This window comes from Montipora capricornis, chromosome 6 (assembly GCF_036669925.1).
Source record: "Montipora capricornis isolate CH-2021 chromosome 6, ASM3666992v2, whole genome shotgun sequence".
Lineage (NCBI taxonomy): Eukaryota > Metazoa > Cnidaria > Anthozoa > Scleractinia > Acroporidae > Montipora > Montipora capricornis.
In genome coordinates this window covers 28,750,391-28,765,390 of record NC_090888.1, presented here as the reverse complement: position 1 = coordinate 28,765,390, position 15,000 = coordinate 28,750,391, and the positions used below count along the sequence as shown (strand labels likewise).

General features: G+C 36.5%; 1 protein-coding gene across 2 annotated transcripts in view; it reads right to left on the bottom strand.

Annotated features, from left to right (window-relative positions):
- Positions 1–15,000, bottom strand: part of LOC138051916 (uncharacterized) — a 34,075-nt gene that overhangs the window by 15,147 nt on the left and 3,928 nt on the right. For both annotated transcript variants that reach the window (XR_011132940.1, XM_068898223.1), the window contains exons 2-7: positions 12,092–12,261; positions 11,251–11,307; positions 10,275–10,323; positions 4,730–4,765; positions 3,454–3,518; positions 621–782 (exon numbers count right to left, since the gene is read on the bottom strand). Coding sequence is in view for 1 of the 2 variants with exons in the window: in XM_068898223.1 (XP_068754324.1) it covers positions 621–782; positions 3,454–3,518; positions 4,730–4,765; positions 10,275–10,323; positions 11,251–11,307; positions 12,092–12,261 (539 nt within the window). In the remaining variant the exon portion in view is untranslated. The remainder of the gene's footprint in view (positions 1–620; positions 783–3,453; positions 3,519–4,729; positions 4,766–10,274; positions 10,324–11,250; positions 11,308–12,091; positions 12,262–15,000) is intronic.

The following is a 15,000-nucleotide window of genomic DNA, read 5'->3' as shown; positions in this document are numbered from 1 at the left end:
CGCTTGTCTCTCGTCATTTCGTTTATACAATGAAATAAAGGACATTTGGCTGGCTTTCTGTGCCGTTTACATCGTTCGCAAGCGCCCGGAAGGACAGATGATGCATTTTTTTAGAAACACTCTTACCAAATAAAATTGAAGCAAAATAACACCTTTTTGTATAGTGGAATAATAAATCTCTTATTCGATGGTTTAACATATAATACTCCCGGACATTTTGCTCATTGCTGGTATACTACGCAACTCGCAAAATATCCGCGCGTATTATATGTTAAACCATCGAATAAAATGTATTTATATACCTAGACTTTCACTCAAAAAAACGAGCACTGTGATTGGATGATTCTTCGTCACGTGCCCGTGATCGCAGTTGCCGGCTCCGGATGTTTTGCCGCGATCATTGAAGGAATACTCAAAATATCTAACAAAGCACTTAAGGAAAACAAAACTACCGGTAACTGTTTCCCTCGGGACCATACATGAAGTGTATGATAATCAGGGAAAGACTGTTGAACGTAGAAGAAGTGATTTTGTAAAACATTTGGTCATAAAAAAGACGTTTCGACGGTGATTCACAACCCAATTTTTGCTTCATATCAGGTTATAAGACAAAATTTTACCTGTCCTCCACACATCAACAAAACCTTATCAAACAATTGAAAGATTTGGCTTGATGGCTGATGAATTGAGGCTGCCACTGTTTTCTTTTCTCTTGCAGCAAAGTTTTTTAGTGTTGAGATTAGGTTAAGTGCATTGCTGGAGTCCAGACCTGATGTTGGTTCCTAATTTATAAGAGAAAATATTTAATAGTAAAGTTATAATTATTGAAAATGCATAAAATATGCCATTACACATCAACATCAACCCTTTCCTGCCTTTCTAACACCAGACAATGTTACTGGTCAATTGGGGCACTTTAGGTGTAAATGGATTAACAATATCTAGGTCCACTAAAAAACTACATGTATGTCCCGCATTTAACCCTTCCCCCGTGCAACCGAGAGTGAGACTTATAAATTTACTCTGTGTAATGCCAGACGATTTTACTTGTCAATTGGCGGCACTTTAGGTGTCCATGAGTTATACATACATACTTAATTGACCGCTCCCCAAAGGGGCTTTTCAGGGCTAATGAAACACAATGAAACGATGGAACAGAACAACAACAACTGTTAAGAATCGTAACTGGCCGGAGGCAAACCAGTTGGCTATTTACAAGTGCAGCTGGGAAGTTGAACCAGGGACTACCAGGATCAAATTCAACGAGTGGTCAGAGCGGGTCTTGAACCCGGGATCTCCGGATCTCAAGGCCAGCACCCTAAGCCCTAACCACTGGGCCACACTGCCTCAGTTAATCAACTCTATTCAAGCCTCAATGTATTTAGCTCATGTAAGCTAATTCGAGACACACAAGATGACTTATAAATAGACAGCTAGTTTTACAGTTGAATGTAAAATATAAAATTCATCATTATAATACCAGAAACTCCAATGCCTTATACCTAGGAAAAATATCCGACAGTTTGCAATACGCTTTCAAGGACCTAAATTGTTTAATTCTCTCAATACAGAAATTCAGAATGCTGACAGTTTCTCAATTTAAGTATAAATTAAAAATTGTCTTCCTGAACTGACTTCTGCTTATTTTGTTTGTCTGTCTTCTTCCTTTTTAACATAAATGTGCTTACAAATTAGATAAGACACGCCTAAAATTATCATTTTATAGTTGTATTTTTCTTTGAGGTGCCTGAAGCCCGAATAAGCCCTAATGGTTTATATATGGGCATCCTCGCCTTATGCTTTTCTTTTATTGATTATTTAATATCTCTTGTAGTTTAACATATAATTATATTTAATTATAACAAAAGTGGCAAAAATAAACTGAACTGAACTGAAGAGATATATATTTGGAGTAACAAAGTTAAATGCAGCCTTCAATTTGGCCTTGCAAGATCTCTATTCAAACACCATTTAGAAATTCTAACCACTTTCAACAATTTCAAAAAATCGCCTTACCAAAAGGATTGACTCTGCAACACATTTTTCAATTAAACAGCAATATGTTATAACACGAGAAACAACAATTTTTGGTTGACAAAGTGTGCCCATTGTTACTTCATACATAACCAAGACAACACTGATCAGCGAATAAGCCATCTATTTTGTCTTTAAACTATTTTACATGTACCTCAAAAATGAAGTTGGTGACCCCTATATAATTTTATTTCTAAAAGCATATATGCTGGCAAGGATAGAACTCTATGTAAAGACAAAAAAAAAAAAAAACAATTCTTGGAAGCAGATTCAAAGATACCTAATATTTTGTTCAAAATCGTGTACACCACTTTATAGGTATAGCTCTGAATCTCCTCCAAAGAATCTTTGCAGGGACGTATACAATTCAACCTTAGTTATAGTAATTACTTAACTATAACTTTTGAGAAACAGACCCAAGATCTGAGAAAATGATCACTCAAAGTGAGGTACCAGTTGTTCACTCCTAGTCATGAGCTGCTGGCAGATTAACCCTTCTTTTACATCCCACAACAAAGGTGAAATACACCTTATTGCAAAGTTGCACAAAAAATAGCCTCTTTATCGTATATCAATTCCCTAAACAAGCCTGAGTTACATGTAACGCTTCGATATACAGTAGTGTCTAGTTTATGTGGTAAGATAACATTAGCTGCTTAATTGGTGATACAATGTTGTAGAGTAGGAGTCAAGATTTCTTATAGTACAGTTTCTTGAAAGTAGAAATGTTGTAAATGGTTTGAGTCAGTCCTTAAGACAGAATGTGACCCAGCAAAAGACATGAGCCACATTGTGATCTACAGGTGTACCATGCAGATATAAATTATATAATTTTTAACTAAACAAAGAATAATGACCAACATCCATTACTTAAATCTTCACCATGTGAATATTATTTATTCTATATTAGTATGTACATGTACAACTTGGAGGTTACTGGTACATGTATTGCTCAACTGGTAAATGAAATAAATGAAGGGGTAGTTTCTAAAGAAACTGTGGTGCTGCGTTGGTGGGGAAGTAGTATACAAAAATTTGGTTTATCAACGGAGTTGATAATGTAAATTGACCACCGTACAGAGATTCTAAAAGCTGACGTTTCGAGCGTTAGCCCTTCGTCAGAGCGATTCGCTCTGACGAAGGGCTAACGCTCGAAACGTCAGCTTTTAGAATCTCTGTGCGGTGGTCAATTTACATTATCAACTCCGTTGATAAACCAAAATTTTGGTAAATGAAATAGCTTTTCTTAACCATAATTATTACATGAAACCATTTCTTCAGAAAGTAACAATATTGCTGTTGGTCTGTTACTAATAATTATTCAGGTTGCATGTAGGGTAAAAATAAGTTATGCTAAAACACTCTGGGTTTTCTAACCTCCACTTTGGACTGATTGCCCTTAATGGTACATGTACTTACATCTAGAAAGATCAATGAAGGATCTGTTATCAGCTCACATCCAATGTTGGCTCGTTTCTTCTCACCTGAAAAAGTTACACGTAAGATATATGGGCCATTACAAGAAAAATAATACTCATACATTTAATGAAACAGTTTAACAATAAATCATTATTATATTAAGGATTTTTCACCTAACAGAGAACATAATTAGTTTGACAGTGTCTTGACAGTTATTACTGCAAAATCGTTAAGTAGAAAATCTCCATTTCAAGACAGGTAACTGCATAATGACGATACAGATAATCAAGACATTCTCCCATCTTTTAATAATAATACTAATAACGTTTATTTCCATTCTTAAGAAAGACGTACAAATGGAATTAAAATATATCTAAGGAGAACCTAAAAACTAAATTACAGAAAATCAATTGTTCGATCTTACAAAATAGTACAACTATGACATACAGATGCTCCAGTAATATATAATTATATATAATACATTATATACATGTATACTTACAAATATATATTAATTAAAACTATATCATATAATGCAATAGTCAGTGCTATAGCATAAGAAACGCTATGTCATTAATTACTTCTATAACTAATAATCTTGTAATATTATAAGCTAATATTTAAGTGAGATTGCTCTCAGTATGAATGAGAGTTTAAGACTTTCTGTTCCAGAGAAAATCTACGGTTGTTGACTGTCCTGTCTCAAGTTGTAGCGGTGATGTGCAGGCTTGGAAACATCCTTAACCACTTAAAAGCAGCCTTTGTTGCCTTTCTTCAGATGGCTGGCGTGATACCCCGCCATCTCCGAAGTCGCAATGTTGTGCACAGAATGAGATGCGCAGTGCAAAGCAAGGGAATCACCTTAATCAGTGTGCTTAAACAAGGCTTTTATGCAAAAAATAACAAAATGAAAATGATCCAAGTCTACAAAGTTACACGCTCTTCTTTTGGGTAACCTGTAAGATTAAAAGATGTCCAGCGTAAAAAATGGCATGCAGTCAAAGGGGATTCCCTTTTGACCGCATGTCATTCAAGAGGAAGTTGAAAGAACACAACAGACGGCCTGCATAATAAAGTAACTTCTTTCCTGAATGTGAACTGTATGTGTACTGATAACGGCCTTTGATGTAACTCGGAGGTAACATTTGAACATCACTATTACTGCTAACTAGTTGAAAAAAGACTTCAGAAAACAACTACATGTATGTCATAGCACAATTGAATGCTCAACCACAAGATACAGAAAATTAAATGAACAGCTGCATGGCAAAATTACCTCCAGACAATCCTCTTTCAAAAGGACGCCCAATTTCTAAAAACAGCAAATGAACAATTCAAAAGGTGAATAATTTACATGGAATAAAATGTGTATTAAAATTTTATTGTCAATTTTAAATATATATTAAAGTCATATGTACATAACACAGATTGAAGTGGCATGTACTAAAACCATGAACACTGGAACACCCCGGAACACCAGAACACTCCGAACACCCTGTAAGTAACCCAAAACCCTCAATTTGGCTAACCCTAGGCCTAGCTAGGCCTTAAGTTGGTTTTTAAGCCTAGGGATAGCCAACTTGAGGGTTTTGGGTTACTTCCAGGGTGTTCCGCAGTGTTACGGTGCTTCTGGTTTTAGTACATGCCGATTGAAGTATTTTAAGGATAAGTAAAATAATAGTAAAATAATAACCTTGTTTACTGAACAAAGGGATCCTTTGTATTCCTTAGGACATCCCCTGATGAGTATATGGCAATTTGGGTGAGTTTTGTTAAATTTAGTGTAAAGCCAAAAGTTTAAGTGACTTCAAAAATCCAATGAGGTGGACAACCCTGTTCCGAGGATGGCTTGTTAAACATGCTTTTGAGTACAGATTTGTTTTGAACCCATAAATTCTATTTCTACCCAAGTTAATTCCAACAATTAAACTTCCTATGATTCTGAGGTAAAAATGCACCTTTATTTCTGACACTGGACAAGAAATTTTTTTACAAAGTACACAGGTAGCTGAAAATGTGAGATCTCCCAAATTCTGTGAACTATGGGTTTCACAGGTCCTTCAGTCTTAAGTCGGTTGTCCAATAATACAGTACACCACCTGAATAGATGATTTACCAATGTACATATGTACATGTCCCAGTTGCAAAAAGGCTCTCCATCCTGTCTTCAAATTGTCCAGTCAGTTTATTCACATAAATTGTCTTGGCAACTCATAGACTCAGCAACAAACACATCTCATTGTCAAGGTTATTATTGCTCCATGTATTCGAGACGTTGATTCATTCAGTTCACAGAAATCATGAATGCATCTCTTCATTAATTAATTAGCGGGATGCAATATTGTATGGGCCTTATCTTGAAATTCTAACCATTTGCAGATACAGTATCATTGTGAAGGCAGCACTTTCTCCTCAGTTCTTTAAAGACCCTGAGTGTTGGTCCAGCCGGAGTTGAACTCACAACCTCTCGTATGGCAGCCTGTTGCTCAACCAACAGAACCACCTGTGCTTTTTTGTGTATTGAAATTACCATTTCTTGTTGAGTTGAGAAATGCATCTCATTCTTTACCTTATAAATGCAAAAAAGACTTTTGTCTTGAAGTTGTTCATTAGCATAATTCTTGCAAATTGTGGATTCAAATTACATGTATGGTAAACTACATGTATGTACAGTTGCAACATTGTATGACTCCTGATATTGTTGATTACATGATTAATAACAAAGAGGGCAAAATTACTGAATGCTGATTGGTCGATGAAGAGGGTATTTTTTCTTAATTTTGCTTGAGAAGAGGGCAAAATTACTCGCTCACGATTGGTCGAGCGCCAAAAATTCTCGGTCCTGATTGGCTGAACGTACGTCTTCCACATTCAGTTGGTTTCTTCTGTTTGAGCAAAACAACTTCGTCTTCATCGAAGTTTGTCTTTTAATTCGCGCTGCATTCGCCGAAAAGGCATAAAGATTAAGAACTAGCTTTAAAAGATGATCTGGAATTTGAATTTTCGAGTGACAAGAAGAAGGGCAAAAGATTTTTTTCATGAAAAGCTTAAAACTTGGATCGACTTACATGGCGCCTGGCGTAGCGGGATTATGTGGTTGAAAAACAAAATGATTCCTTTCGTCAAGGGCTTTCAGTTTACCACAACATCTTGCAGCTCAACAAAAAAGGTCACAGAACAATTTGCCATTGATGGGAGTAACAAGTACCTCAACTTCGGTGGATTTCTTTGGACAAACCGTTTGCTATGTTTACGGATGCGTATTTGCAAGTGGTAAAAACCTCTACAGCACAGGTGAATAAAATAAATTGAAGCTTAACATTTGGTTTAATCGTTGTTACAGTTGTTCACGAATGAAACTCGTATTTTCCTCTCGAGTGGATGTAAATAACAATCATCTATACTCGTTTTGGACGCAAAGAACAAGTTGACTTGCTTGTCTGTTTGTTAGTTGTTTTGCTTCCGAGCGAACGAGTGTTTTAACTCCGCTTAGCTGTCTGTTTTTTGAGGTGCCTCAACAGTGTTAAGAAAATTTTGCCCTCTTTGTTATTAACAAGTAATCGCAATGGGTCCTCGTAAAATTAAGGATTAATATCACTTGTGTTTTCAGAAGTTGCTGAAATTGCCCTCGTCGCTGCGCGACTCGGGCAATTTCAGCAACTTCTGAAAACACGCGTGATATTAATCCTTAATTTTACTCGGCCCCATGCGATTACCTATACGAATCAGAATAGTGCTGATTCATTTTCTACTCCGGAAACCCATTAATTTTCATTCCTGCAAATGTTGAACTGACACAGGTTGGGAAAGTGATTTGCAAATCATATGCCGGGGTGATTTGATTCTTCAATAAAACTGCATGATGATCTGTTTAGTGAGATGCATTTGTTGGGTTAACAACTGACAATTTATTAGTGTTACATGTATATTTAACAACTTCTCCATTTGAAGGGATTGACAAAAAGCAGCATTTTTTTGTACTATCAGTTGGACATGTAACTACAATGTATAAATGAGGGCGTTACTAAACACAGGAACGGAACGGAACAGAACGGAATATAATGGAATGAGGCGGAATGGCACCGGAATGAGACAGAATGAACAAGAATGGTACCGGAAAATACTGAAATGAGCCAGAATGACACCGGAATGAAGCAGAATGTCATAAATAAAGCGGAATTACCAGAATAGACTGATATATGCCAGAACAAGGCAGAATGACAACAGAATAAGGCAGAATAAACCAGAAGGACACCAGAATCAAGCTGATGAGTGTGGACCGGAATGAGAAGGAACAAAAAGCAATTTTTATCATTCTAGACTGTGAATGAATTAGTGTTGCAGAACAGAGAGACTGACAGAAAAAAAAAACAGTTTACACTGTACATTAAAGGGGAAGTAACAAGGCTTGGAACGAGTCACGATATGTTCTCACAATTCTTCATGTAAGTATATTATCAACAATCGATCTTTTTTCGGTGCCTCTGACTTCTTTCTTCAGACAAGGAAACACTGCATTCAGGTTTGATGGCATTATCGCTAACAATCGCGAAGAGAAAAAGAATCTTCCGGTCGTTTGCGCGAATCTATTTCCATATATCTCCATCACGTTTGGGTCGTGGGAAGCAGGCAAGCAGCAACTTGATTGTGATTGGTCAATACACAATTGACCTGTCAGAATGAAATAAAAATGTTCATGGGTTTTCTGACTGGCATAGTGAAAGCCGCCTCCGAGATCCATAGACAAAAACAATTAGAATAACATTCTGTTTCTCTTGCTACTGCATTTGTTCACGAAAAGATATTACTTGCACAACAAATAATTACTCATTTACATGTAGCAATGGATATACCTGTCAAATTTTTCTTGTGATCGAAGTGTTCCAAATGTGACAAAAGGCAAAAACACATACAATTTCCAGTCGGAATCTGTGATTTATTTCGTGAGTTTCTCTGTTATTTTACGTGTTGGTAAAAGTCTTGCCTGTCACTCCCCTGCTAAGTGGTGGCTTTGTGCATAGAGCCTTCTATGTGTATTTTCTTAGCATCGAGAGGGTAGTGGGAAATGCGTAGATTTCTCTGGTGGACACAGTAGAATGATTAACTTAACCGGCAATCACGGCGTTGAAAGTCATGTAACGCGAATGGCGTTTTAGTGGATCTTTGAACAAAATATACCCTTATGAAGCTCATGAATGGCAGGTCAATTGGATATACAGGCGGTGGAATCTTAAAAGAGACGAGTAATGGACTTCAACAACAATGTACATGTATTTACCTGAGGTATATGGTAATTTGACACGATTGAGTTTCTTGCCTTCACGCACGCAATGAAATAGGAAGAGGTTCTCGCCTCTAGGAGCACATATGTTGTTTGTTTCAATAAATTTTTCCCTGGAAAAGGATTCTGTGGTATTCTCTGCCTTTGTGAATTACAATATCATGTTGTGTATTGAATTTCCGAGCTTAAGGTTGAAATGTGATATGGGAGAAGTTTTTTAGTGTTGCTCTGTAAGCAGGAAGGGTTCACAGGCCTGTTGGAAGCGTGCTTGAGTTTCAACAAAATGAGCCCCAAAATCAGTGAAAAATTGTGACGCAGATGAATAATAAAGTAGCTGCTATTTCCAAAATGATGAAATTACCTGGTGATAAATAACGTCGAATGCCTCTTGGAGAGTAAATTTTGACTTTGCATAAACAGCAGTTGGGCGATTGTGATCTTTGTTCTTGACTTCGCTCATTTCATTGTCAAACTTTATAACACTTGACAGAAAAAGAAACTTACAAAAACCCGGTATCTTGCCATCATTTGACACAGATGCTTCACTGTCTGGCGAGTAAACAAGCCGCGGTAACTTAATCACGGCGCCCGCTGAATTCCGGCCATGTCACTTTCGATTTGGCGATTTATTTGAACGTAGCAAATATCTCCCAAAATGTTTGTCACTGATCGTAACTTTTTCTATTCTATATTCACGGTTCAAAATTAATGTTGTTTTCATGTCGCAAATATATTATTCTCGATCGACCGTCCTGGAGACTTCCTTCTGCTCTTTCTAAAAACTGTGTATCAATAGTTATTTACTTTTGCATCAATATTTGTTTTTGCATAAAGCAAGCTAACAAGATCTGTACCTTGCTGAGTTCGCATTTGTTAGCGTTAATAGTATTTTCGGTCCGATGCTTCTGTTTTATGAGGGGTATATTGTTTTGGTCTCCCATCCAAACACTAACCCCGCCGAACAGGTAATAACTTCAGTGAACTTCGGCATTACAAAGCTGTCAGATGCTCAGCGGGCACGCTTAAACTTGTGGTGAAAAGAAGTTTATCAACATGTCAGCCCAGAAGCCAATGTTTCTCACTTCCCATTTATTTTCTTCAATCTTTCTGGGTTCAGTACTTTGCTAGTAACCACATGTCTTCTCAGACTATTTACCCAAGACTTCTACCGTGGCACTACAATGATAGACAATACCAAAACAATATCGTGCACTGTTAGAGCTACATATTACGCAAGAACAGATCTGTTTCGTGGTACGAACGTGTGAGAACCTGTGAGCCAAAGGGCCTCTTCTGGTATGACTTCTTAATGACCTTGAAAAAAATTGTTTGGAACGGTGCATGTACCACAGGCAACCCAGTGTACCCTCACGGAGGGTCTAGTTTGGGTGACATTCCGGTATCTTTCTTGTTCATTTCGTTTCATTCCGATGTTATTCCGCCTCATTCCGGCATATTCTGTTTCGTTCCTGTGTTTAGTAATGCCGGATAAATGAATACATGTATATAGTTTCTCAGTCACAAAATTCACAACACTTACTTGTATCAAGGCATTTTCTGATATCTAAATTGTCAACAATCTCATCCACCTTAAATTCAACAAAAAGTTTCTCAAAGTTATTCTTAATGGCAATGATCATTAAAGTTAATAGATAAAATTTATATTTTAACCTGTTTGCCAATGTTTAACTGTTCATGTACGGTACAAGGAAAGCGAGAGAGAGAGAGAGAGAGAGAGAAAGCATAGCAAAGTAATAAATATTACTTGTCTTACTAATACTCAGGAAAAAATACTCAATTCTGATTGGCTGAGAGCAGTGCAGTTCAAGTGTAACACAGTGCAAAAAGTGTAATACCAGTGCTAAGTACGCATCAGAATTCTGGAGTATGATTGGCTAATAAACACTAGGGTTTGATCAGAACCAATCAAATGAAGCACGTGCTCTGGCGCAATTTTTCCCTGATTGCATTTCTTCTGCTTAACCATTTTGAATTTTTTCATGTATCTTATCAATACATATAATTATATGTAGTCACATGATTTTTCTCATGCAATTTGGAATAAAATAATAATTAATTTTCTCAAAGACTACAAATTGCACACGCCCTAATACATGTAATTGGGCTCATGTAATTTTGGTAGTCTTTTGAAAAAATTTACTTGTGCTTATTTCTTCCAAATTGCACTCAACACATGTGATTTACAATAACAATCAACCACTTGCCATAATGTATTATAACTTGTCCCTCAAAATGTTTCTTTTTATTGTTAAGAATTAAAAAGAGCTTGCCATACAATATGTAATTATAAAACAGATGGTGCCTATACTAATATTGACTTACATTACTACTGAACACTGTATCAAAGTGCCAGATACCATTTGATACCATAATGTGTTATAACTTGTCCATCAAAATGTTTCTTTTTATTGTTAAGAAGAGCTTGCTATACAATAAGACAGATGGTGACAGATTGTACAATTCACTGCAACACTGTATTTAAGTGAGATATCTACCTTTTGAAGCTTTTGTTCTTTTGATAAAGTACCAGGCAGACGAAGCATTGCTGAAAACTGGACAAAAACAAATTAATACAATCATATTTATGGTTGTGCAATAAAACTGGATTGAAACTAAATGATTTGCCCTGAATGCACTCAAATCTGGTACTGTAACTGGAAATTTTCTGATTTTAAAATCAAAATTGCACAAAAAAGACGACTGATCACCCAATGCACTTTCAACATTCACCACTGATTCCTGTATAGAGTGGCTTTCAATTGAGTGTCGAAAGCAATTACGGTTGTAGTGAATTGCTTTGGTTTATGATTAACTCACTCAGTGATTGGTTCAAAGTTCTCGTGCCACTTTTTCAACCAATCAGAAGTGAAACCAAAACCAATTAGGGCTCGCGCGTTCACATTTTCCTATGCTTTGTGTCGGCTACGTGTAATAACTTAGAGTTTTGATTGGTTTAACAGATTGTCTTCATCCTTTTTGATTGGCAAAAGTAATTACTTTGGTTTTGGTTTTCACACTCAATTGAAACTCACTCTATTCTATTCACCAAAGTTAATGTAAGGATTACTCAGTTCAACACATACAGTTCAGTGCTAATTGAATTACAAAGGCATTAACCCTTTGACGGCCTAAACCGGCCAGACTTAGTATTTTACTCTGTCTAACACCAGACGATTTTACTTGTCAACGGGGAACCCCTGGGAGTCAATGGGTTAACCCTTATCCACAACTGAGAGTGAGATGATGACTTAATAATATACAATGTAGATTTTACCCAGACGATTTTACTTACTTACTGGCCTGGGGGCACTTTTAGGTGTGAATGAGTTAACTTACCGTCAGAGTTTCTCGCAGAGTGAGATGAGCAAAGAAAATGTCCTCTTGCAAGACGTAACAGATTTTCTTCTTTAGTTTTTTGTTCAGCCTTCTTCCATTGAGTAGAATTTCCCCACCCCCAGGAGACAACCTCCCAGCTAAGATATTTAGAAGTGTTGTTTTACCTGAGCCTAAAAATGGAAAAACAATACCTGGTATTTCAGATGAAGGTCAAACTCAACAACAATCCTTTTCCCCTTGCTAACATGTTAGTGTTTTTAGCAAAATGAAATCTGATGCCTAACTTTTAGGTAGCATTCATTTTATATACAGCTGTATCATTTCATCGTTGATTCAAAGTTCAGTTAATCAAAGGATTGTTTCATTTGGAAGATGTTTAAGTACAGGAAATTCTGTACAAAAGAAATAAAAAGAATGAAAGTGTCTACAACATCCACCATGCATCATTTTTAATTTACCAGAGGGCCAGTTTACCAGAAGGAAGTGTAATGACTCAGCAGAGCACTTTGTGCTCAGCTAAATGTGCCAACGACCCTTTCCCTGTTAAGGATGACACTTGTATCTTTTGCTCGACTGTCTCATGCCAGACAATAATTTTGGACTCATCAATAGGGCCACTTCAGGCACAGAAGGTTAATAAAGATTAGTAATTTCTTTTATTATCATGAATAGTTGCCAATGAAAGACCAGAATTAACCTTCACCTCCAACAACATGGGTCAGATAGTCATAACTTCCTGTCACATGTTGGCCAGGCCTGGATTAAACAAACCTGTTTCGACCCAACTGAATACATTTCAGTTAAAGACGGTTATAGGTTCAAATTCTAACAGTGGAGTTACACATTTTGACTCGTCAATGGGGACCAGTTCACTGAGGAGAGGCTTAATAAAGTGATTACTTTTATAATAATAATAATACAGTGTATATTGTAATATTGGCGATGTTATCATCCAATAAAAAAATAAAAACAAAAACACGCAACTAGAGTAATTTAGAACTTTTCTCACTTCTGGAAGAGTTTGTCAGCTTGACGAGTTTTGAAGAGAATTTACTCTATCGAATGTTGACAGACTTCAGATTACAGTGGTATTTTAATTGACCGTTCGCAACGTTCATGACATTCACAAAAATAACTGTGTTGTGATTTCCGTAAATTTACAATATTTTTGACTGTCAACGGGGGCAAAATGTAAATATTATTTTTCCTTTACTATTTCACCCATGTTTGAACATGTTACTCTGAAGGGAGAGGACAAAACGCAGAGCCCTACTCCCTATGGAGTACCCAAATGGAGTACCCTAAAAGTACTATTTCGAATGAGTACTGTTGATCAATGTGTAAGCAGCATCTCAAATAGTGCTTACTTGAGCCTCGATCAACACCCATTTTAAACAGCATTCTTCAACAGTATTTAAGTCTAAGCACCCATTTTAAAAAGGTTAGCTTACATGAAGTAACCCGCCATCACAACAATAATCGAAAGCTAACCTTTTTAAAATGGGTGCTTACATGTAGACTTAAATACTATTGAACAATGCTGTTTAAAATGGGTGTTGAGGCTTACGTAAGCACTATTTGAGATGCTGCTTACACATGGATCAATAGGATGCATTCGAAATAGTATTTTTAGGGTACTCCATTTGGGAACTCCATAGGGTACTCCATGGAGTAGGGCTCTGCATTTTGTCCTCTCCCTACTCTGAAACAGTCATTTGCGCTTTTCAAAAATTTTCTGGTCTTACAAAGCCAAACAATTTTCATACATGTACATGTGCATTACATGTGCGTTATATGCAAATTGCAATCGGGCCGAAGGCAGCGTTTCACAACTTCATGACATTTGACAGAAGAGAGGATCGTAGAAGAGAGTTCCACACAAGGAAGAACGAAATAAAACAATGCTACTTTGTTAACTTGCTGTTTGATTTTCTATTAAGCACGATGTAGACGAACGTTAATAAGTTGTGAAATTTTCTTGTAACACTAATTGAAGCAAATATTATTTGTCGATGATGTTCATTCATGTTAACAGTACTGTTCAACTGTATTTAATAAAATAATTAGGATAGTACGCACACTCTCATTGGTCAATATCTGTGCTTAGATGAGAGTACGAAAACACGGCTGTGACATCACAAATTTTGATTGGTTGTATGCTGTCAGACGTGCGTTTTGATTGGCTGGTAGGAAATATGAATGTGTATCAAGAAAATATATTTCAATGAAGAATTTTCCTTCATTTGTTTCCTTCATTCGTTGAATTATCTTTGAGAAATATTTTATAAAAGCAATAAAGGACTTGTTTCTGTGTTTCCATAGTCTCATTTAAACACTCGGGGAAGTTGGGAGAATTCTATGCTTGGTATTACTTTTATTAAAAACTGGATCATTGGAGTTTTGATTGGCTAAGCCATCATGGGTTATGAGCCATTATACCATGATCTACAAACTTGGCAAGCATATGCGTCATTTTTTGGGCCTTTTTATTTTTATTGTAGTCTAGTTTTGTATATTTTGGGGGCGTTCTTAATAAAACAATTATTCCACTCACGCTTGTTGGATACGAAATGATTATAGCCAACTCGGTGCTATGCGCCTCATTGTCTATCTATCATCTCATATCCAACGCGTGCTCATGGAAAAATTGTTACGTATTTTGCATAATTAAATAAATCTGATAATTCTTTATAAACAATTTAATTTCGGGTTAGCTCCTCAGACCTTCGGGCTAGTAATCTCAAGTAACAGCTTGCCCGAAGGGCAACCTCATATTTTCATTTTCGTCTCACCCTGTCAGCCATATAGTCAGTGGGACTTGCAATCATGCAACTTACATGTATGATGTTTATTTGCCTAAAGCTGTTAAAACGTTAATGCACTTAAAATTTTATGAATATTTCACTCTT